Source organism: Mobula hypostoma, chromosome 25, assembly GCF_963921235.1.
Source record: "Mobula hypostoma chromosome 25, sMobHyp1.1, whole genome shotgun sequence".
Classification (NCBI taxonomy): Eukaryota; Metazoa; Chordata; class Chondrichthyes; order Myliobatiformes; family Myliobatidae; genus Mobula; species Mobula hypostoma.
This window is the reverse complement of record NC_086121.1, coordinates 27276917-27302428: the sequence shown is the minus strand read 5'-3', so window position 1 is coordinate 27302428 and position 25512 is coordinate 27276917. Positions and strand designations below refer to the sequence as shown.

The 25512-nt window shown below is 41.9% G+C and overlaps 1 protein-coding gene across 4 annotated transcripts in view; it reads left to right on the top strand.

The window, feature by feature from the left end:
* prdm2b (PR domain containing 2, with ZNF domain b) overlaps positions 1-25512 on the top strand; it is a 210699-nt gene that overhangs the window by 73375 nt on the left and 111812 nt on the right. For all 4 annotated transcript variants that reach the window (XM_063033247.1, XM_063033248.1, XM_063033249.1 and 1 more), the window contains one exon: positions 1350-1453. In XM_063033247.1, coding sequence (XP_062889317.1) covers positions 1350-1453 — 104 coding nt within the window. The remainder of the gene's footprint in view (positions 1-1349; positions 1454-25512) is intronic.

Here is a 25512-nt window from a genome sequence, read left to right as displayed (position 1 = left end):
CTGCCAGCTTCTGTACTTCATTAGGAGTTTGAGGAAATACGGTATTTCTGAAAAGACTGTAGCAAATTTCTATACATGCGCAGTGGAGAGCATTCTGACTGGCTGCATCATCCCCAGATACGGAGACTCCAGTGTGCTGGCAGGTTGGAAAGAGGTAGCAGAGGGTTGTTGTAGACTCAGCCAGCTGCATCACAGGCACAGCCCTTCCCACCATCTTGAGGCAGTGTCCTCAGGAAGGTGGCATCCATCATTGAGGGCCCTTACCATCCAAGGTCCCATCCCTCTTCTCATTACTATCATCGAGGAGGAGATACAGGAGCACAAAGACCCACATTCAATGTGTTGGGAACAACTTCTTCCACTCTGTCAACAGATTTCTGAATGGTCCGTGAATGTTACCTCATTCTTCCTATCCATCTATCCATCCATCCATCCTTGAAGTAAAGTTTTTGTCTAGCACTGTTCTGCTGCTGCAAATAACATAAGTCATGAAAAACCTGATCCCAATTCTGAGCGTTTCATATTTTCAATTTTGCCCTGATCTATTACTTCACACTAATAATTCGTTAACATAGAACAGTACAATATAGAAGCAGGTCTTTGGTGCAGGATGTCTGCACCAAGCACTATATTGGATTCAGCCTATACATCATTCATATTCCTGCATTCCCTGTACATCCATATGTCTAACAGTCTCTTAAATGCCCCTTTCATATCTGCCTCCGTTACTAAACCTGGCAACCTGTTCCAGATACCCACCATTATGTGTTACAAATAAAACATAGCCCGTACATCTCTATTAAACTCTCACCCTCTCGTCTTAAATACATGTCCTCTAGTAATTGGTGATTGAACCCTGGGAAAAGGATTCTAACTATCTATTTGAATTATATCTTGCCCAAAGGCAGAATGGGATAGAGAAAGCATTGCTATCTCCTGCTCCAGCCAGTCTTGTTCAACCCAGAGCTCAGTTGTTGTAGGTATAGTGTTTGAAGATTTTCGCTGTGGACTACGTGCATTCTCCACGGCCAGTCTACGGTTTCATTCCATATTCCAAAGAACGTGCTTGTTGATTGGTTAATCAGTTGCTGTAAAATACCCAATGGGTAGTTAAAGGTGCAGGGGAATTGGGGCTGAGGGGAGTTGAGGGGTAGGTGTGAAGGAACAGGTCATGGTGAAACAAGTGAAGGGATAAGATTAATGGGATTGATCCAAGAGCTGATATAAGTCTGATGGGCAGAATGGCCATCCATTTCAAAACTAAATATGAAAAAATCTGAGAAATTACATTTTCTTTAGGTCTTTGTTAAACCTTGGATGTATGGCTTCATGAAACTTGTGTTTTGCAGGTGTGTGGGCCACGAGGTTTATTCAGAAAGGACGAAAATATGGTCCATTTTCTGGGGAAAGGAAGAAAAAATCCCAGGTCAAAAGCAACGTGTATATGTGGGAGGTAAGCACTGTCTGCTTTCCAGCTAGTTGGCAACATGTTTGAATGCAAAACCAGTTTTGAAAACTCTTTCTAAAAGGAGAAATGCATAATATTTCTGAAATTTAAAACATTTAGTTTCCTGTTGGCATCTTCTTCCCTAGCAGGATAGATGTGCTGAAACACATGGAAAGTTGTCACATGTGTTTTTAATGGGCTAGTTCTGATTCTTGAGGATGGTATTTTTGAAAAGAAATTATCAATTTTCCACCTTTTTTTAAAGTTACTGGAGATACTTAAGTACAGAGGAGAACATTAGGTACAGAGGAGATATCAGGGGTAAATTTTTTACGCAGAGAGTTGTGTGTGTGGAATGGGCTGCTGGTGATGGTGGTGGAGGTGGGTACGATAGGCTCTTTTGAGAGACTGCTGGAAAGGTACTTGGAGCTTAGAAAAATAGAGGGCTATGGGTAAGCCTAGGTAGTTTCTAAAGTAAGGACCAAAGGGCCTGTATTGTGCTGTAGGTGTTCTGTTTCTATACATTTGTTACTTGTTAAACTGTGGTGTGCATGAATTCCCACACTTTTGGATTTATTCAAAAGCTAAAATTGTTCTGATGTTTTTTTGAAATTAGACTCTTTAGCTTCGCACTTTAGCTTTCAGTTTTGTTTGCTGCCTTGGCCTTGTGGACAGAGATACCGTCGCAATATACAGATCTGCTATTGATTTTAACTTTTTTTTCCGAAAACAGTTGTACAGCAGCCAACCTGAAGTTTTTCATTTACTGTGAAATCAGTGAACATATGTGGTGATAACTGACATGCCCCGTGGTGTTTAACAGAAATCTATGGGGATGTGATATTGGACATTCCTGAGCCCACCACTCACCTGTGTACCAAAACTACTATTACCTCGAGCAGATCTCCTCCCTGAAGCTTTCTGAAGAAAGGCAGCTCCATCTGTCAGTCATAAATTCATCCTTTGTTTTGACTGATGGCTAAGCTGCAAGCTGTACCGGCTGTCAAAAAGCTTGAAAGTTTTATAGGAAATATTTGAAAGAGAATAAAACTACAACATTAAAATAATAAGGAGATGCAAAGATCTACTTGTGTTTGATACAGGTGTTGATGTCCTTAACCTCTCCTGGGATTTTCCAAGGCTACCTTCCCAGGGTGGTGGTCAGTTTCATCACTTGAGAAATTATACTTCCAGCATCTACAGAATCTCTTGTGTTTGCAAGCTAAAGTTGTGTTTCTAAATAATTTGTCTTTAGACCCTGCAGTATTTAGCCTCTGTGAGCAGTTTGAAGGTTTGAATGGGTTACCTGAGAGTATGTTTGTGCCTGGTCTGTTATATCAACTGAATGAGATATAGCCCTGTAAATTCCATGGGTAACCGAGAATATGGAGTTTTACAAAGTAAACCATGGTAGATACAAAGGGTCTCGGCCCGAAACGTCGACTGTACCTCTTCCTAGAGATGCTGCCTGGCCTGCTGCGTTCACCAGCAACTTTGATGTGTGTTGCTTGAGTTTCCAGCATCTGCAGGATTCCTCGTGATTGATAGATACCATGTTAATTACACAACTGAGGAGCGGGTTGGTCACAGAAGGCTTAGTTGGAGGGGTAGGGGTGGGGTTAGTACCGGGTGGTGGGGTGGGGTTGGGGGGGATTAGTGGAAAAGGAAATGAGGCTCAAGGAGACTCCATGAATAGATTGGCAATAAACTAAAAACTGAATTGAGATACATTTTGCAGGCACGTGGCTGGCTAGAAGCGAAGAAAAAGAAATTGAGGCCCTGGCTGTTTAAGAAGCATCTGTTAAAGCACGTAAACAGACAGGGAATGGAGGGATGTAGATCACGTGCAGGTAGATGGTTAGCATGGATGTTGTGATCTGTAGCGCCTGTTCCTGAGCTGTGTTATGAATCTAAATGGACATAAAAAAAAGATTGTAATAAGTTGCCATGTAATTGGCGTCATCAAAATCGAAGGTCATGGGATAAGGAATTCTAGCAGCATGGATCAGAAATTGGCAAAGTCAAATGGTAGGAAAAGATAGAGATGCGTGAAATTCCCTGGGTTAAGTAAAAGATGATTGATTTTCCTCTCTATATCTCGGATTTGGATGTAGAGTACAATATCCAAAATTGCAAACTTGGAGGCACAAGGAAAAGGAGGATGAAAGCAACAGACTCTAGTCAGGCAGATGGAATGGTGAATAGGAAGGTGAAAGTTCATCTTGCCAAATGTGAAGTGTTAAAATGGTCAGAAGGGGCAATAAGAAGTAATGTAAACTTGAAGGGTTGTAAGATCAACTAGATCGTGGTGTGCATGTGACACACACAGAATGCTGGAGGAGCTCAGCAGGTCGGGCAGCATCTCTAGAAAAGAGTAAGGTCAATATTTTGGGCCAAGGTCCTTCGTCAAGATGTGCGTGGTTTTTTTGGAAGTTAGTAGAAGTTGAGAAAGTGATTATAAAAGTGCACAGGATCCTGGGCTATTTAAATACAAGCTAAAAGCTCAAGCAAGGAAATCATTTAGACCTGTTGGAACAATTGAATCAGCAATAAATGAAATATCTTGTCCAGTTTGAGTGCCATACTTTAGGAAAGATGGTGAAGAAGCAATAGTTCCAAGGATAAGGCAATGGAGGTATAATGATAGACTGGAGAAGCAAGGGATAGTTCTCCTTGCTGTGGGTATAGAAAAAAAATGGCAAGATGTCCTAGTAAAGATGCTTCACATTATGAAGAATGTAAGCAGAGCAGATAAGGAGAAATTGTACCCATTAGCAGGTGGATCAAGTATTAGGGAGTATAAAATGGTGATAAGGAAGGGTACAAGAGTGAGATGCATTGGCTGGTTGAGTGGTGTCAGAACATTGACTTTGCACTCAACGTTAGCAAGATGAAGCAATTGACTGTGGACTTCAGGAAGTGGAGAATACACACTAGTCCTCATCGAGGGGTCAGTGGGGAGCAGCTTCATGTTTCTGAGCATCAAAACGTCAGAGGATCTATCCCTGGGCACAGCATCTCATTATGATCTTGCACCCTTTTTGTTTACCTGCACTGCACTTTCTCTGTGGCACTGTGTATTGATTTTATCTTTATGAACGTTACAGAAAACAAGCTTTTCACTGTATACTCGGTACATATGACAATGATAAACCAATTCCATTGATGTAATCACAAAGAAACCCCAGCGGCTCTACTTCATTAGGAGTTTGAGGAGATATGGTACGTCTCCAAGGACTCTTTGCAAATTTCTACCGATGTACAGTGGAGAACATCACAGACTGGTATGGAGCCTCCAAAGCACAGGATCGCAAGGGGGTGGAGAGGGTTTTAGACTCAGCCAGTTCCATCACGCATGTAACCCTCCCCACCATCCAGGACATCTTCAGGAGGTGCTACCTCAAGAAGGCAGTGTCCATCATTAAAGACCCTCTGGGACATGCCCTTTTCATGTAGCTACCATCACGGAGGAGGTACAGGGTCCTAAAGACCAAGTCTCAACATTTTAGCATGGCTTCTTCCCCACCACCACTGCATATCTAAACAGCCCCTGAACACTACTGTTCATCTTCTGCACTATTTATTTATTGTTATCTTTTGTCTTGCAGTAGTCTGCTGTGAAACAACAAATTTGATGACATGTCAGTGAGAATGAATGCAATTCTGCTTCTGGTGCCAACACCGCATGCCCGCGACTTACCAACCATAACCCGCACTTCTTTGGAATATGGGAGGAACCCGAGGAAGCCTCCCCTGGCACTGTGTACTCTGTTGGCAAGAATAGCACTCTGATCACTGGTGCTGTAAAGCACCACGCTTGTTCACCAGAGTTCTTTGCACCTGCGTTCTGCAGCCGGAAAGTAAAGCTATGGGGGGAGGGGGTTGAACTGCAGTGCTCAAAATGGGATTCCTCCGGGTGCTCTGGTTTCCCACAGTCCAAAGACATGCAGGTTGGTAGGTTAACTAATCATTCTAAATTGTCCCGTGATTAGGCCAGGATTAAATCAAAGGATTGCTGGGTGGTGTGGCTCAAAGGGCCTACTCAAGATTCAAGCTTCAAGTCCATTTATTGTCAGAGAATGTGTAAGTCGTACAAACTTGAGAATTGCTTGCTCACAGGTAGCCACAAAGTAAGAAACCCGAAAGAACCCAGCTGAAGAAAAAAAAGAATAAAAATAAAAGACCAAAACCCGATGCGCAAGAGAAAGACAAAAAAACACAAATTATGCAAACAGTTGAAGCGAACAACAACATTCCGAACCAAGACTGAGTCCTCAGATCCGAACCCCGGAGCAGCCCAGGGTAGGCCCGAAGCCTCACCTATCAGTTCATCGTAGTAACGGGCACAGAGCACAGCAGCCAGGGCAGTCTTCATAGCCTCAGCGCCACAGAGATTACCATTGTGGAGAAGAAGCGAAATCAGCTCTCATCCCGACCAACACCCTGTCCTCTCAGTCTATCTGGGCCGGCGTTTAAACTGACCAAACAACACATAGCGAAAGGCTCCAGCGCCCCGGAGAGAGGAGTAAAAATCACGGAAGGGCGAGCAAAATCAGTTCTCGCCTCTGATCTGGGCTGGTCTTTAAATTCTGTGCTGTATCTCAATAAATAAATAAAGAATGTTTAATTACCTGTAGTCTATTGTGATCATTATTATTTCAAAGCTTAAATCAAAGCTGGGATGTACAACTCCAAGCAGGAAAACATACTAATAATATTTTTAAAAGAAATACAAATCTTGCACTTGTTGCTTTAATATTATTATTTAATAATATTTGTTGCTGTAAGCATTATTGAACATAGCATTAACACTCTGTAAGTGTGCTGCCAACTGCAATCTCGAGCACACGGCTGGAAAATGCATTGTGGATGTCAGGACTGAGATGCCAGAGAGTTGAATGGTCTTGTTAATTCAAGATTGGCCAAAAGTGTCGCTGGAACTATATCTGTGCATAGAATTGAGGGAGGAGTATTGGACAGAAAAGCAAAGGGAAGAACAACGGTAGCAAATAAAACATTTCAATACCCTTAAAATGATACTCAGGCAAATCTCATGTAGGTTTAATTCCTTTTTCAGAAGTACCAATGTGGGGTTTCCTTCCTCCTTTTTCATGTGGTCTGGAGCCACCATGTTTAACTACCTTGTTTATATTTTTCCTGCAACCGTATCAATAGATAGATCTGTGCCTCATGCATGTGGGAGGTTTAAGTATGTCAAAAGGGAAGGTCTGTTGACAGCAAAAATGAATATTTCACTTGAAATAGTGGTTTTCTGTGTGGTTCTACATTAAAGTATGGTTCTATGTTGAACTAGGTAACCACATCTAGATCTAGTGATGTCAGAGAAATGTTAGTTTGATGCTTTATTGAAAGAGTTTCTTTGAATAGTACCATCTTCTCACGAGATATCATTGAATACAATTAACCACATCCTATTTCTCTGAGATTTATGCTTTTTGTCCTCGTAAGTCCTTCACATTGTTTCCAGTAGAGCTGATCTGGGGCATGACACAATTCAGAATTAGAATCGGAATTAAGTTTAATGTCACTGGCATATGTTGTGAAGATTCTTCTCTTTGCTGCAGCAGTACAATGCAATACATAATAATAGAAAAGAAGTGTGAATTACAATAGATATATTTAATAGTTAAATAAATAATGCAAAAATAGAAATTTAAAATATAGTGAGGTAGTGTTCATCCATTCAGAAATTGGATGGCAGGGAGAAAGAAGCCATTCCAGAATCGTTGAGTGCGTGCCTTCAGGCTGGTGTCTCTCCTCCCTGATGGTAGCAATGAGAGTAAGGCATGACCTGGGTGATGGGGGTCCTTAATGATGGACACTGTCTTTCTGAGGCATCGCTCCTTGAAGATTTCCTGGGACCATACTTTAATGCCCTGAATTCCTTTACCATCTGCAATGTGGAATCTCTATTGTAATGATAACTGGAGGAGTTTTGTTTCACAAAATGACGGTACATATGATGAAGAGAAGCTCTCTGAAATGAACTTGTTAACTCTTAGTAGTTCTGTCTCAAATTGAACTTTCCTTTTTGAAAGGGAGTTAGCTGATACCGAAGTATTTGATACAACAAAGTTACTAGTTATTAAATGTTGATGGGCAACTTCCAGTTCATTTATTCAGAAATAACATTTCAGGTCCTATGTCAGTCATTAAAATGATAAAAATACATTTGCAAAATCACTTATGAAATGTATAATTATATTTATTAACTATTTATAACACACTTTTGTCTGATTCCAGTGGACTTAGTACAGTAAATAAAACATATTGACAAGAGACATCGGATGAGAATTAGGCAATTCAACCCACTTTGCTCTGCAATTCCATCATGGTCGATTTATTATCTCTCTGAACCCCATTCTCTTGCCTTCTCCCCATAACCTTTGATGGCATGACTAATCAACCTCAGCTTTAAATATACTCAGTGACCTGGCCTCCACAGCTGCCTGTGGCAATGAATTCCACAGGTTCACCACCCTCTGGCTGAAGAAATTCATTTTCATCTCTTTTCTAAATGGACGTCCCTCTATTCTGAGGCTGTGCCCTCTGTTCCTAGACTCCCCCACAATAGGAAACGTCCTTTCCACATGTACTCGTTCTAGGCCTTTCAATATTCGATCGGTTTCAATGAGATCCCTTCGTTCTTCTAAACTCCATTGAGATCAGTCCCAGAGCCAACAAACGCTCCTCGTGTTAACCCTTTCATTCCCGGAATCATTCTCCTGAACCTTCTCTGGACCCTCTCCAAAGCCAGCACATCTTTTCTTAGATAAGGGGCCCACAGCTGCTCACAGTACTCCCAGTGCAGTCTGACCAATGCCTTATAAAGCCTCAGCATCACATCCTTACTCTATATTCTAGTCCTCTCAAAATGAAAGCTAACGTTACATTTTGTAAGGACAATACACACCCATGCAATCATCTGTTTGAACTTCTTCCATCTGGCAGACGTTATAAGATTTTCAATGCCCGCACTTCCAGACTGAAAAATAGCTTTACCCCCAGAGCTATAACTGCTCTGAACCAATCGATCAAGCATCATCCATAAATTTGTTATATTCCTACTTTAGTATTGGTTTTTATGGTTGCTAGTTGTACTGGCTGGTTACTTGATTTTATTTATTGTTTATTTATTTTGTTGTTTTATAGCATTGATTATGGGAGTTGCAAACTCATTTTTTGCTGTATTGGTGCATGACAAATTGTACTATGCAATGATAATAAAGATATTTCATTTCATTTGCCTTCCTTTCCACCAACTCAGCCTGCAAGTCAACCTTTAGGAAATCCTGCACAAGGACTCCCAAGTCCCTTTGCACCTCAGATTTTTTAATTTTCGCCCTAATTAGAAAATAGTCTATGCCTTTAATTCTTTTTGCCAAAGTGCATGACCATACACTTCCCTACACTGTATTCATCTGCCACTTCTTTTGCCCATTCTCCCTACCTAAGTCCTTCTGCAGACTCTCGGCTTCCTCAGCACTGCCTGCCCTTCTTCTATCTTGTGGATAGTTGTGTACAAACAGATCACTATCCCTGATTGTGCTTAAGTTCTGTTGCTCTAATTTTTAATTCAGACATTGCAAGTACAGTGGGAAAGCATTAGTAGTAAATTTCTGTTTTAGGCTATGTTAGATGAAAGTAGGTTTACCTCATTTAAAGTGGATAATTGTTATTCGGCATTCCTAATAATAATATGCCATTTGAAGAATGGTGGGAGAAAATGTGTATCTTGATGCCTGATCTGTGCACGAACCTCTGCAGTCAGCCATGGCTTGCTTTGGCAGTGTAGTGTTTAATCTCAGTAACATCTCAATGCATCTTCCCATGTAGTCACCGATCCCACATACTCATCAATGCTGACGTGATGAGCTTAGGTAGCTGCCTCCCTGAATATACTCCAGTCTGTGCTTTCGAAACAGTCTTGCAGTCCTGCAATATTTAGTTTCTGTGCTGTGTGTGATAATATGCTTTGTGGGTGCACCGTGGAGTGGAGAAACTTTGTTTCATTTAACTATATATAATAATATGTGTAGAATTCAATGACAATAAACTTGAATTAAATTTGACAAACATATAGTACAAGGAACACACACAAAATGCTGGAGGAACTCAGCAGGCCAGGCAGCATCTATGGGAAAAAGTCCAGTCGATGTTTTGGGCCGAAATCCCTCAGCAGGACAAAAACATTGACTGTACTTACTTCCACAATACGGTACCGGGCCGCAAGGCGCGTGCTACCGGGCCGCAAAGCAAAGCACGTGCTACCGGGCCGCAAAGCACGTGCTACCGGGCCGCAAAGCGCGTGCTACCGGGCCGCAAGGCGCGTGCTACCGGGCCGCAAAGCAAAGCACGTGCTACCGGGCCGCAAAGCACGTGCTACCGGGCTGCAAAGCAAAGCACTTGCTACCGGGCCGCAAGGCGCGTGCTACCGGGCTGCAAAGCAAAGCACGTGCTACCGGGCCGCAAAGGCGCGTGCTACCGGGCCGCAAAGCAAAGCGCGTGCTACCGGGCCGCAAAGTGCATGCTACCGGGCCGCAAGGCGCGTGCTACCGGGCCGCAAAGCAAAGCACGTGCTACCGGGCCGCAAAGCAAAGCACGTGCTACCGGGCCGCAAAGCGCGTGCAACCGGGCCGCAAAGCAAAGCACGTGCTACCGGGCCGCAAGGCGCGTGCTACCGGGCCGCAAAGCACGTGCTACCGGGCCGCAAGGAAACGATATGATTTGGCGATATGAAACGATATGAGTCAGCTGCACCTTTCCTCATTCCCTGTCACGCCCACTGTTGAACGCCCGCAAGGTCATTACCCACACGTGGTCATCAGTCGGTCATTAACCTACAACTACTCGATGAGTGAAAAACAAACGTCGCTTGAGGGTTTCTTTGGAAGAGGTGGTGGCGGCCATAACGATGATGATAACGCAGAGACAGCTGAGGCCGAGACTGCAAAAAAAAAGAAAGCTTCCTTCAACAGAAAATATGACGAGTGGTACATAAAATATGGCTTTATTGTGACCGGTGACTCACACGCTCCAAGCCCCCCTGTGTGTGATATGTGGAGACAAGCTGTCTAATGAGGCAATGAAGCCCTCAAAACTGCTTTGGCACCTTGAGTCCAAGCACCCTGCACTTAAAGACAAACCCGCTGAGTTTTTTGAGCGGGAAAAACATGAGCAAGCGGGACGGAAACAAGTGCTGAGAGCCATCACCTCCACAAACGCTGCTGCTCTGAGGGCGTCGTACTTAGTGGCCGGTCGTATTGCTAAGGCTAAGGAGCCTTTCACTGTTGGTAAAGAATTGATTCTGCCTGCTGCCAAGGACGTGCCGTGAATGGTTAGGAGAAGCTGCAGCTAACAAGATGGCACAGGTTTCTCTTTCAGCTACCACAGTTTCAAGGAGAATCGATGACATAGCGGAGGACATCGAAGCAGAGCTGTTGGAATGGCCTAACGAGTCACCATGGTATGCTATTCAGGTCGACAAGTCTACCGATGTCAACAGTGAGGCAATGCTGCTGGTTTATATGCGATACATATTTCAAGATGATGTGCACGAGGATATGTTGTGTGCAGTGCTGCTGCCAACTAACACAACTGGGGCAGAACAATTCAAGTCTTTGAATGACTACATGTCAGGCAAACTGGACTGGTCATTCTGTGCTGGAATATGCACAGACCGGGCTGCAGCTATGACTGGACGGCTGTCTGGTTTCACTACCCAAGTCAAAGAGGTTGTTCCTGAATGCCAGTCTACAAACTGTGCCATACACAGGGAAATGCTGGCTAGCTGAAAAATGTCACCTGATCTTAACAGTGTATTGAGTGACGTTGTTGAAGTTATCAATCACATCAAAGCAAAAGCCCTTAACTCATGTCTGTTTGAGCAGCTTTGCAAGGAAATGGATGCAGAGCACAAACGCCTTCTCTTACACACTGAAGTCAGGTGGCTATCAAGGGGGAGAGCCCTGGCCAGGGTTTTTGAGTTAAGGAAGCAGCTACAGAGATTTCTTTCAGGAAAAAAGTCACCACTGGCAGCACACTTCAGTGACGAGGAGTGGATAGCAAAACTCGCCTTTCTGTGTGACATCTTCAACCTGCTCAGTGAACTCAATTTGTCACTTCAGGGGAGAATGACAAGTGTCTTCAAGTTGGCAGGTAAGATGTCTGCTTTCAAAGCCAAACTGGAACTGTGGGAACAGCGAGTGGACAGGGGCATATTTGATTTGTTCCCAACATTAGCTGGGATTTTGGGAGAGACTGAGGCTGCACCACCCTTCTCACAGCGGGTCCGCGATCACCTATCTTCGCTGTCAACAGAATTAGAGCGTAACTTCCCAACCGCAAATGACCCAAGACATGCAAAGGATTGGGTCCGTGACCCATTTGTGAATGTCCCCGGTGAATCATCCATGTCAGTGAGGGAAGAAGATCAACTCCTCGAGCTTGCAAATGACGGTGGACTGAAAAGTATGTTTGACGTAACATCTCTGCCGGCATTCTGGATCAAAGTCAAGGCTGAATATCCTGAGATAGCCATGAAAGCACTGAAAACGTTGCTTCCATTTCCAACATCGTATCTCTGCAAAGCGGGGTTTTCTGCAATGAATGCAACGAAAACTAAATTGCAGATTAGACTGGACATTGGTGTGTTGCGATGATTTTATATGTTCATACGAGGAAAATATGTGCTGTGTGTTTAATATCCAAACGTTACTTAAAATGTTATGATGCTATTGACATATAAGTGACTTATCACTATATTCATGCGAGGAAACTATGAGGAATTTAATATTAAATTCATTAGATAAACCCTTTTAGAAACGTGATTAAGTGCATTAGCCACTTAGAAGTGACTTACAGTTGACTTATCACCTATATTCCGGTCATGATTAACATACCCCCTGCACCCCATCGGCCGGACCGCAAGAATATTGTCAATATTGAACTGGTCTGTGGTGCAAAAAAGGTTAGGGACCCCTGCTTTAGGTGTAGACATACAGCCGAGTTTGACCTGAGGTGTTAGCCCTCTTATGTTGGGCCACTTGTTTGTGAAGTGGTTGTTTTGTCTTGCCGATATATAAATCTGTGCAGTTCTGAACAGAGGGGATGGAGTACAACACCTCCTATCAGCTACTTACAATGTAGTCCTGACTTCTCTACCCCACACGTCTCCACAACAGTCCACACCTCCATTCATGCAAGGGTAAAACCAATGTCACTCTCATTACCTCTGTAAGTCTTAACAACCCTCCTGTGATCGCTATACCTTTAAACAACTCACAGAGTTTACAAGCCGGAAAACTACCCACCACGGATCAGAACTGAAGGAGCCTCTCGGATGAGTGGCGAAGTGTTTTCTAGACAACACAGCAAGTCCAGATGCCTTGATTTACTACCGCTTGATATACAATGATCTGAATGACTGAGAACCCTCATAGACTTAAAAAAAAGGCCATCAAATCTTGAACCCTACTTGAAGAAGCTGAAGTTAGAGAAAGGCCCACAGCCCGGTCCCCTCTCTAAGATGTAACCACCACCCGGTTCCCTCTGCTGCTGCGATGTGTTACTGCTCTACTGATGTACAGGTCAGGCCTATGTGCGTGTTTGTTACTCCGCAAATGACTGCGTACACTTAAAATAATATGTCATATAAGGGAGAAAAAGATGGCGGCGTGACGCAGCTCGCAGTGGCCACTCCGGTGATGATAATCTGTTATCTGTCAAGTAGGGTGCCGTGCACAATCCTGATTTGATGGAGACAGACGTGAGAGCACGGAGGAACATCTGGTGAAACTTCTAAAATGCCCGCTTCGCTGCCGCTGCCACTGTGTGGTCCAGAATCTCCGGAGGGGAAGGCCCCGAGTCCTCGGCTTTGCTTGTTGCTCGGCGGCCGGGACGGGGTCAAAACTCTCGGCAGAGATGTTGCTCGGTGCTCAGTGTCGGAGGGCTGGTCAGAGGCTCAAAGTTTTCGGACGGACTCAGAGTCGGCTGCGGTCGGGTGCTTCCAATGCATCGGCAAGTTTGCAGCGCTTGGAGGTTCATGGCAGGGAGAGTTTCTCCCTTCTACCGTCTGCGTGAGATGATGGGGCTATCGGGACTTGAGAATTTTTTTTACTGTGCCCATGGTCTGCTCTTTATCAAATTACGGTATTGCTTTGCACTGTTGTAACTATACGTTATAATTATGTGGTTTTGTCACTTTTAGTCTTGGTTTGTCCTGTGTTTCTGTGATATGTCTCTGGAGGAACATTGTATCATTTTTAATACATGCATTTCTAAATGACAATAAACGAGGACTGAGTGTCCTCATAATCTAATCTAATCTAATATATCGGGTTTGATTTTTTTTCATCAGGCACACACATCCATATGCATAATGTTATAATGACCCTGCACTGTGCTGATTTACATTGCGCTCCTCCTCCAAGGAACACATCCTCAGCGTTAAGCGGGGTCTGACTGTATACAACGTTATGAGGGGCATAGATAGGGTAAATGCAAGCAGGCTTTCCCCGCTGAGGTTGGGTGGGTGGGACTACAACAAGGGGTCATGGGTTAAGGGTGAAAGGCGAAAAGTTTAAGGGAATCTTCTTCACTCAGAGGGTCATGGATGAGAAGCCAGCACAAGTGATGCATGTGAGCTTGATTTCAACAAGATTGGACAGGTATATGGATGGTAGGGGTATGGAGGGCTATGGACCTGGTGCAAGTCAATGGGAGTAGGTAGTTTAAATAGTTCGGCATGGACTAGATGGGCTGAAGAGCCCTTTTCTGTAGTGTTCTATGCCTCTATGACAACAGTTAGCAGTCAATTCAAAATAATTGTGGCTTTTTCTGAATTGTGCACCTTTCCCAAGTACTGACTTGATCTGTGCATCTTTTCCAAGTACTCAGTTATAAGAGTACAATTGTCTGCATACGTAACTGGAAAATGGATTAATCACCTGGTATTTCAATGGTTTCATTTAATATCAGAGAGCGTATACAGTATACATTTTGTAGTCACCTTGCTTCATTTTCCATTTACACTTTCTTCTTGACAGAGAGAGAGAGGGAGGGAGGGAGGAGTGGAGAGAGAGATGCATGCACAAGCACCCCCTGCACTGCACAGTAGGCATCACATCGTGCAGAAGACCCAAGTGATGTGAGCAACATAATCTTCCGAAGAAGCTCAGTGCATTAAATTCGCAAGGGTAGACGCAACCCTATGTGCCTTAATACATTGCCTGCCTCTCTCTTGCAAACATACATTAGATTAATTTATTGTCATATACACTAAGGTTTAAGAAAACTCCTTGTTTGCATGAAGCTCCCAGGGTAAATAGTGTACATGGTAATAATAAATACTAATGATGAATACAATAATACAATAGAAGGGTACAAAGATGTAATGCAAACTGAAGTAGTACAAAAAAAAGTGAATAATGGAGAGAGATCAAAGTAAGAGTCTGAGACCATGGCAGCACCTTCAAGTAGTGAGAATGACAGAGGTCATTGTTTCAGAAGCCGGTGGTTGTGAAGAGGTCATCTATAAATTAGGAGGTTATTTTACCACACATTAGGGGTTGTTGTCTTTCCTTTCCGTGCCTTGTGGCACATCGGGTGGCAACCTTGCCATTTTTTTAGCGTTTGGATTTTTTTCACAAGGCCAAGTTGCTACCCCAACGCCCTCAACCCAGCGCAGATGGAAAGCCGGCCGGATTCGAACACCGGACCACTTGCTTCAAAGTCCAGTGCTGATGCCACTGCACCACCGGCCAGCTAACATCAGGGGTTGTAGAAAACTTTAATTTGAGGAAAGAATTTACTTTCTGTTTCATTCCAGAATCTATAGAGGAATTTATATGCTTTATGGAGTGAAATGGCCAGAAACCATACAGTCTGTATGTATAAAATGGGATTTTTAACTTCCTGTATTGCAAAACATCACATCAGTTTTCTGCTTTCAAAAGCCAAGTCATTGTTTTCAGCACTGTTTAGACAATATGTTACCTTCATGGGACACATATCTAGACAATATGTGTCCCATGTTATTTTCTTTCTCTGTTGAACTCCAATGCATTGCTTTTGATTTCCTGCGGTATTAACCAATGACCTTGATTGTGCTGATAGGAAACAGTTTACTTAGACTAAGTGTCATGGCCAAGTTTTGTACTGGTCTTGGTGTTCACACTTCCAGCAGGAGTTTCTGGATAATGATCAAGAGTTGCAACATCGGCTGATTTTTTTTTTAAAAACAAGAAATTCTGCAGACGCTGGAAATCCAGAGCAACACACACACAGCAGATCTGGCAGCATCGATGAAAATGAATAAACAGTCGACGTTTTGGGCCAAGACCCTTCTTTGGGACTGAAAGGGAAGGGAGAGGACACCAGAATAAAAAGTGGGGGGGGGGGTGAAGGAGAATGGCTAGAAGTGAAGTGGGTTGGGTGGGAAAGACAAAGGGCTGGAGAAGAAGGAATGTGACAGGAGCGGAGAGGAGAGTGGACCGTAGGCGAAAGGAAAGGAGGAGAGGACCCAGGAGGAAGTAATAGGCAGGCAAGAAGGTATAAAAGGCCACAATGGGGAAGGGTTTTTTTTTACCACAGAGAGAAATCAACGTTCATGCCATCAGATTGTAGGCAACACAGACAGTATATAAAGTGTTACTCCTCCACCCTGAGGGTGGCCTCATCAATTTTGTTCACACTCACCACTCCTACTAATCTCCTTAACCGTCCCACCTGCTGTCAACTAACTTGGTATAGATTGAGAATTAAATATTTCTCATATTAAGTAGCTGAATAATTCATTGAATAATCTTGATGTGGGTTTTTATAATCCAAGTATTTTGGCCATCCAATTTTTATTAGATAATGTAATTTTTAAAAATTTAAAGAATATGTCATGCCTGTGGTTTTGTACACAACAAGGACTATTGTATTGTGCTTCATTCCTCCTCAGTACAGGAATTTATTTAAATGTGTTCTACTTGTATTTTTAACCCATACAAAACTACTGTAGATTTTACAAAACCTCAATGGGATATGGAAATTATCTTGACCAACTGTTGCGCTGTGAGGGTGGGTAGGAGGAGTCCAATCTGAAAGAGCAGTCTTTCTATCAAACCTGCCAATGATGCTTAAACAGATTGAAAGGAGAATGTCTGGTAATGTAAAAACAAAAAATGCAAGGCAGGTTCTGCGTCTGATTGTACAAAACCAGGTCAGTTTCAGGCAGAAGCTATTCAATCAGGCTGTAACACAATATATTTTCTGCTATTTTTGACACTTATGGATTTTTTTTTTCACTAAAAACCCAAAGGAAATCTAAGAGGTTAGGGAGGTGTTTTTAAAATTCTACGGAGAGAAAGATATCAATTTTTTTTATTACTTTGATTTTATCTTTGTTTTAAGCCAATTTTGGAAATAAACTTGGCTATTTTTGCTGAGAATGTCATTCTTCAGTTATGGGCATTTAACAATGTGAAAACTTTTTTTTTTGGCCTGGTCTTTGCAGAATGAGTTGGTTTCAGCTGAATGGCAGTGGAGGTGCTAATATCAGTTTTCTTGGCTTAGGACTGAGGATAGAAAACTATGATCCCTATTGGGATATGGGATAGGATGAGGAAAGCTCACACTACTATCAACCAACACTTTCTATGCACCATGATTTCTAATGATCAGCCACTAAAATATCATCTTGGAGGGCATCTGTAGTCCATAGAAAGTAAGACACTACAAGTCAGTAGGTTGGTAGACTACAGGAATGCTCAGCAGTGTTTTTCTCTTCCAACTTCATTCCCTGTGATATGTACCTGTCAAAGGTAAGGAGACTTTAAAGGCCATAAGATAAAGAAGCAAAATCAGGCCATTTGGCCCATCAAGTCTGCTTCGCCATTTCATCATGGCTGATCCATTATTCTTCTCAGCCCCAGTCTCCTACCTTCCCACCGTATCCCTTCATGCCCTGACCAATCAAGAATCTATCAACCTCTGCCTTAAACATATATAAAGACTTGGCCTCTACAGCTGCCTGTGGCAATGAATTCATAGATTCACTACTTTCAAGGTGGATCCAATAACAAATAAAAGATTAAAAATCTCTGTTCATTTAATTAGTCAAAATTGCAATGTCAATGCTTGTTTAGAAATATTCTGGCATAAGAAATCGGGGTTTAATTTCATTAAACTTCATATAGTGGCAAAATCATGACCATTTGAAGTAACAGCAGAATCAGATTTAGTATCACTGAGATATATCATAATTTCTTAATTTTGTGGCAAAAACTACATTAAGTTACAAAAAAGTTACTAACAGTGACAAAAATTACATTAAGTTACAAAAATAAATAATGCAAGTTTTATTATATATTTATTTTGGAGTTTGAGGAGATTTGGTGCATCACCAAAGATCCTTGCAAATATTTACAGATGTACCATGGAGAGCATTCTAACTGGCTGCATCACCGTCAGGTATGGGGGTGAGTGTACTACTGCACGGGATTGCAAAAAGCTGCAGGAAGTTATAAACTCCGTCAGCTCCATCATGGGCACTAGCCTCCATAGTATCCAGGACATCCTCAGGGCACGATGCCTGAAAATGGTGGCATCCCTCATTAAGGACCCACCCAGGTCATGCCCTGGTCTCGTTGCAACAATCAGGAAAGAGGTTCAGGAGCCTAAAGGCATACACTGAACGATTCAGGAACAGCTTCTTCCCCTGTGCAATCCAAATTCTGAATGGACATTGAACCCATGAGCACTACCTCACTTTTTGTTATTTCAGTTTTTGCACTATTTATTTAATTTAACTATAATTGTGTGTATACAGTATGTGTATATACGTGTGTGTGTGTGTTTTCTCTATTATTATGTATTGCTTTGTACTGCTGCCATAAATTAAACAAATTTCACAACATATGTGATAATAAGCCTGATTCTGATTCTGTAAAGTCTAATAACAAGGTAGTGTTCATGCACTATTCAGAAATCTGATGCTGGAGGGGAAGAAGCTCTTTGTAAGATGTTGAGTTTGGATCTTAAACTGCTGTACCTCATCCCTGATGGTTCTAACACAAAGAAGGCATGTCCAGTATGGTGAGGGCCGTCACAGATGGATGCTACCTTCTTGAGACACCAGCTCTCGCTCACGTGTGCCTCTTTGTCACTTTTTGAAATTCTGCCAACAGTGGTGGTGTCATCAGTGACTTTATCGATGGCATTTCAGCTGTGCCTATCCACACAGACACGGGTGTAGAAAGAGTTGAGCAGTGGGCTAAGCTTGTATCTTTAAGGTGCGCCTGCGTTGATTGCCAGTTAGGATGGTTGCCAGCCCATCTGATTCACACTGAATGTTGTCTCCCAAGTCGAGAGTCCAGTTGCAAAAGGAAGGTGCAGAAGCCTCATTTTTGAAGGTTATTGATCAGTAGTGAAGGAATGTTGGTGTTGAATGCTGAACTGCAATTGTGAAACAGCAGCCTGGTGTCTATGCGTTCCAAAGCTGAGTAGAGAGCTGTTGAGATGGTGTCTGCCATATATGTGTTTGTGGTGGCATGCAAATTGCAGAAGATCCAGAACCTTGCTCAGGCAGGAGTTAATTTGAGCCATGACTACCTGTGACGGACTCCATTACTGTAGATGTGAGTGTTACCGGGCGATAGTTGTTGGGGCAGCTCACTCTGCTGTTCTTGAACACTGGTATGATTGATGCCCTTTTGAAGCTGCACTGCTATCATTGACTGTTCCTTTGTTTTTGCTTTTTCATGCCACGTTAAATCTTTTACCAGTATCTCTTTCATTCTGCACGAACTAAACTTGTCTTATATTATCTCTTAAGAATTTAAATCTCCATCCACAGAAAACTGCTCGTTTATTTTGAAAGGGATGCATTCTTAGAAAAGGTTTCAGTAAGCAATATTTAGTAAACTGAAAAGGCTGGATGAAATTTGTTCGGTGTACTTTATTTGATTGGGCGAATAGTCAGCACTGCTCATAATTGTGAAAAATAGATTTGTTGATCAATGACATGAAACCAAAGAGTCAGTGTTATACATTTGCTGGGAATACATCATGTTAGTAAATTGAGTAAAACCTGTATATAGTCTTTATGCATTACATTGCAAGAATTTTTTTTTAACGACAAGCCTAAGGAAACACAAGGGACTGCAGATACTGGATTCTGGAGAACAAACAAACTGTTGGAGGAATGTGGTGGGGTCAGGAGAATTGGTGGGGAGGGGGGAGGCACTGTCGATGTCTCAGATTGAAACCCTGCATCACAACTCGTGCAGGATTTCGACCTGAACCATCCACAGTCCTTTCCTCTCACATACGCCGCTCAACCCCCTGAAAAGCCCAAGGAAACATTAGTATTGATCCACACCTAAGGCTGGTTGCTATGGTTCCATGTAGGCTCATAAACATTCACCAATATTTCATATGTACAGTTCTAATATGTTGAGGCATCTGTGTAACTATTGGAGCCACACTCTCTGAACACTTTCCTTGGGGTGTCTTTTGATGTTGGCATTGGATGAAACCAAGATAAATCACAAGACCTGAGTAAACTTGTAGTAGTTTTCTCATTGTACTGTATGTGTCTTGGCCCATCTTCAAAAATAACAGATCAGTTTGATCAGGGTGGGAAAATGTTTAAGTCAGTCATTAAAGACGTGATAGTGGGACACTTAGAAAATAATAACTATGTCCCATCCATATTCCTAGTCAACATGGATTTCTGGAAGATAAATCATGTTTGACAAATTTTTCTTTTTTGATATAACTAGCAGAGTATATAAAGGGAAAACTTTCAAAGGGCCCTCAGCATAGTACCGTAAGAATATATGAATCTATACTTAGACCATGTGCGATTGACATGGGTGGACTGATTAACAGACAGAAATGAATGGGATTAAGTGTGTCATTTTGCGGTGGAGAGATTATGCCTTGGGGTTTAATGATGGGATCAAGTCAAGTCGCTTTTTACTGTCATTTCGACCATAAACTGCTGGTACAGTACACAGTAAAAACAAAACAACGTTCCTCCAGGACCATGGTGCTACATGAAACAACACAAAACTACACTAGACTAAGTGAGACAACACAAGGCTATACTAGACTACATAAAACAACACAAAAACTATACCAGGCTACAGACCTACACAGGACAACATAAAGTGCACAAAACAGTGCAGGGCAGTATAATAAATAATAAACAAGACAATAGGCACAGTAGAAGACAAATTACAATATAATACATGATGTAGATGTCAGTCTAGACTCTGGGTATTAGGGAGTCTGATGGCTTGGGGGAAGAAACTGTTGCACAGTCTGGTCGTGAGAGCCCGAATGCTTTGGTACCTTTTGCCAGATGGCAGGAGGGAGAGGACTGCTGCTCTCAATCTTTATCAATGATATGGGTGAGGGGGCCAGGTTGAAAATATTCAGTAGGCTGGTGGTACAAATCTGGGTGGCAGTGTGGCTTGTGAGGAGAATGCAGAGAGCTTCATGGGATGTTCAGAGGCAAAGGGAATGGGCGAGAGCATGGCTTATAAAAAACATTTATTTTTGGAAAACATAATGTCATCCTCTTTGTTAAGCAAAGAGTTGTGGGCATCTTACTATATAAATACTGAGGCGCAGCAAGCAAATAAGAAGGCAAATGATGGCCGTTATTCCAAGAAGATTTGAATAAAGACTTGTTACTGCAATTACTGGAGTTTGTTGCCACAGACAGCTGTGGAGGCCAGGTCATTGGGTATATTAAAAGCGGAGGTTGATTAGGTTCATGATTAGTCAGAGTGTCAAAGGTTTTGGGGAGAAGGCGGAAGAAGAGGGTTGAGAGGGATAATGAATCAGCCATGATGGAATGGCAGAGCGGACTCGATGGGCTGAATGGCCTAATTCTGCTCCAATGTTTTACTGGCTTATGGTCTTAGTGATGGCGCTCTAAGATTCATGCTTCCCTTTTTGAGTCAAGGATATACTGTATGCCAAGCTATCATCACTAGAATATGTCTGTCCCCCCCCCCCAAAAAAAGGAACATGTCAAAATAGGATTTTGTTTCTACTGTGGTATGCTACACCCAAGCAGCATATAATTAAGAATGTAAGAAAAAACTGGTACATAACATCTGTATTTTTTTCCTCTGGACTTAACAACTTAAATGCGAATGCAATGTTGGCATTCATTTCTAGAGGAATAGAGTATAGAAGCAGGGATGTGATGTTGAGGCTCTATAAGGCGCTGGTGAGACCTCACTTGGAGTGCTGTGGGCAGTTTTGGTCTCCTTACTTAAGAAGGGATGTGCTGATGTTGGAGAGGGTACAGAAAAGATTCACTAGAATGATTCCGGGAATGAGAGGGTTAACATATGAGGAACATTTGTCCGCTCTTGGACTGTATTCCTTGGAGTTTAGAAGAATGAGGGGAGACCTCATAGAAACATTTCGAATGTTAAAAGTCATGGACAGAGTGGATGTGGCAAAGTTGTTTCCCATGATGGGGGAGTCTAGTACGAGAGGGCATGACTTCAGGATTGAAGGGCGCCCTTTCAGAAGAGAAATGCGAAGAAATTTTTTTAGTCAGAGGCTGGTAAATCTATGGAATTTGTTGCCACGGGCAGCAGTGGAGGCCAAGTCATTGGGTGTATTTAAGGCAGAGATTGATAGGTATCTGAGTAGCCAGGGCATCAAAGGTTATGGTGAGAAGGCGGGGCAGTGGGACTAAATAGGATAAAATGGATCAGCTCATGATAAAATGGTGGAGCAGACTCGATGAGCCAAATGGCCTACTTCTGCTCCTTTGTCTTATGGTCTTATGGTCTAAATAGATTTTTTGCTAAGTAAATGATCTGTGTAATATGTCAAATAAAGTATATAATATGATGTATCTGTTTACAATACAAAGTTCACATTAAGGTGTAAGGTTACTTTTCCTACGTGAAAAGGCTTAATTTCAATCCCTCCATCTTGGATTTGGACCTGCAAGGTTAGAACTCTTATTAAACTGGAAGCTGTGTGGTCTTTAAAAGGATTCCTTTGACCATTCCCCTTATAATGTCTGATTGTGATTCAGAATGGTGATTTCTCTTAAAAACGTCCCACTTTGCTCATACTGAGAACTGCTTCATGGTGGTGTTCAGTTACCCAATTTGCATATAAGATTGTAAAACTTGATCTCCATTCCAAGCAACATAAATATTTTCTATAGATGCCTGCTGTACTTGTGTTACAAAGTTCACTCAAAACGGCCAGAAACTAATGGCCGTAACCCAAACATTTGTTTTAAACTTCTGCTTATCAAACCATTGTTTTGAGGGAGCACTGTATAGGATTAACACACCCAAACATAGTGGTTTTGTTGCTAATGACTACTATTTTGTTGCTTTTAAATAAAGGTAACTCTAGTACAAAAAAAATTCTGCAGTGCCTGGCTTTGGCTCTCCCTCAGATGAAGCAATTGAAAACTCCTAATTTAAAATCTCTTCCAAATCAAAGTTTTACAATGAATTTGAGTTTAAATGGACGATATTCACAGTCCAAGCATCTGCTTAATTGAAATATGTTTAGCCTGGAACTGAGTTACCTGTGTTTGTTTTCTGTTGAATGCTTAGCAGTTATTTTTTGTTTATACTACGTGTAATTTCTGTTCAGTTGGTAACCTGTGTTTATCATGTTTGCTATGTACTGGTGCTGCTGCAAAAACCTAATTTTTCTGGCATTTTTTCCCTGGGCATTTATGCTTATGACAATAACCTTCAAGTTGGAACTTGAACTTGAAGGAACTTAGAGAGTTTGTATCAGAATTACTGTCGTGGTGCCAGAGAATAATTGTTCTTGCATCCATAGTACTGCCAACTGTGCCTATGTGACCAAGGTGAAAGTGTTCCAGACACATTTTTAAGCAGACGGTAAAGGCTTCATAGGTGGAAGTACATAGAAAAGACAGATTTAAAACTCTCATTACAATTCTGTGAAAGAGGCGATGTGTGGATTTGGGGGAAGTATACCAGCTAATGCAGGGGAAGGCAGTGACGATATACAGTGTTCAGATTTGTCTCCCTCAATGACCTGCAATTATTGTGAAGCAGCCTTGCTACAGCAATGTGTGACAAGGCCAAACAATGTGATAGGGGAGTGTAAAAATTCACTAATGGATTTCGATGAAGCTGAACTTCCCTGCGTAACTAGGGCCAACTGTTCTCTTTTCTAAATAAACTGATAGCAAGGAACATTGAGCAGCCGAAAGCTATAATTAAACAAAAAATGTGCAATAGACCATAACTTGCATCATTCCAGGTGTTGAGAACACCAAAGGAGTATGATTCTTAGAAGGCACTACAAAATAGGAGAGTGAAAAGAAATTTGCAGGATAATATCGCGTCAATATAAAATCGAAAAATATTTATTTAGTTACTGCTGTACAGCACAGAATAGGCCCTTCCAGCTCTTTGAGCTGCACCGCCCGTTAGCCCATTGATTTAACCCTAGCCCAATCACAGAACAATTTACAATGACTGATTAACCTACCAACTGACGCGTCTTCGGACTGTGGAAGGAAATTGGAGCACCCGGAGGAAACGCACATGGTCACGGGAAGAATGTACAAACTCCTTACAGACAGCGCAGGAAATTAGCCCAGCTCGCTGATAACAATAAAGCATTGTGCTAACCACTATGCTTGTATGCTGCTCTATTTTGGAAAAAAGTGGTTAGAGACAATGTTAACAAAATCCTAATGTAGTAAGTTAAGAAATTACAGCTATGTAAATTTATTTCTTTATCTGAATATTCATGTTAGCAGAAACATACAGGAAATCAGGATCGAAATCTAGGACCAGAACTTGGCAAAATTAATGCAGGTGAAATAATGCTGATGACAGTGATGGAAAAAACCTAGAAAGCAGATGAATTCTTCCCTCAGATTTCAAAAGAAATCTCTGAAAACATTGCAGATACCTGAACTCTAACTTTCCGAAATTCTTTTGATTCAGAAACAATTTCTTGAAGTTGGGAAATTAGGCTTGTTATCTTGTTGCCTGAAGCTGAGAGGGTGATTCCTTGTAAGATATACTCAAGGATGGAGTGACTGGACAGCTTAGAAGTTTCAATTGATTAGGGCGTCAGCATGGTTTCTTTGGAAAGGGCTTTATGCCAGAGGAAGCTGGTTTAATTTCTTTGAAACATGTAACTATAGAAGTCTTCATGAAGCCATTTGATTAAGTCCTTCTTGAAAGACCATTAGCTCAAGGCTTAGACTGCAATTAATTGACCTAAGGCATCAACTGAGTGGAGATAATTGTGCACTATTCAGACGAAACGTATGTAATGAAAAGTACACTAAGAGGATTTGAATAGAGCCGCAGCTGTCCACCCAGTTTATAAATGATTGCAGTGGTATAGGAAGTTTCTTGAGGACGGAAAGATGGATGGTATTTCACATAATTTAGACTAAAGCTTAACTTTAAAAAGTTGCCCAACAAATGGTACAAGTGGTAGCAAATAGGTTTCAGTGGAAACAAGTGTGAGGTTACATAGTTAGGACAAAGTAGAATAGGACATTTTATTTTTAAATGAAGGAAGTCAGAGAAAAGTAGGGTCTGTGTACATAGATCACTTAAAATGACATGGATGATACCCATAAAGGTCAGGCGGGCTGACGAACAGAAACCTTTATATCTAGAATATAACAGGACAAATGTTGTGTTGCAGCGTTATAAAACCACATTAGACCAAATTGGGAGAACAGTGAACAATTCTAACCACTACACCCGAGGAAAGTAATGTTCTCTGAAGAGGTGCCTGAATAGCCAAGGATTAAACTGCAAGAAAAGATTACACAAACCAGGATTGCAGTCCCTGCAATTCAAAAGATCAAGAGCTCTTTTCATCAATGCTTTCATGCAAATAATGTAGATTTCTGGTGGATGGAAAAAAACCCATGTCAGATCCTCCTGTGGAGTATATTTTGGGATATTTAGAGTGGATTTGGTGAATGTCTTTGATTGAAACTTTTTAAAGAGTAATTGATACTAAATCGAACATATTAACCTGTACAT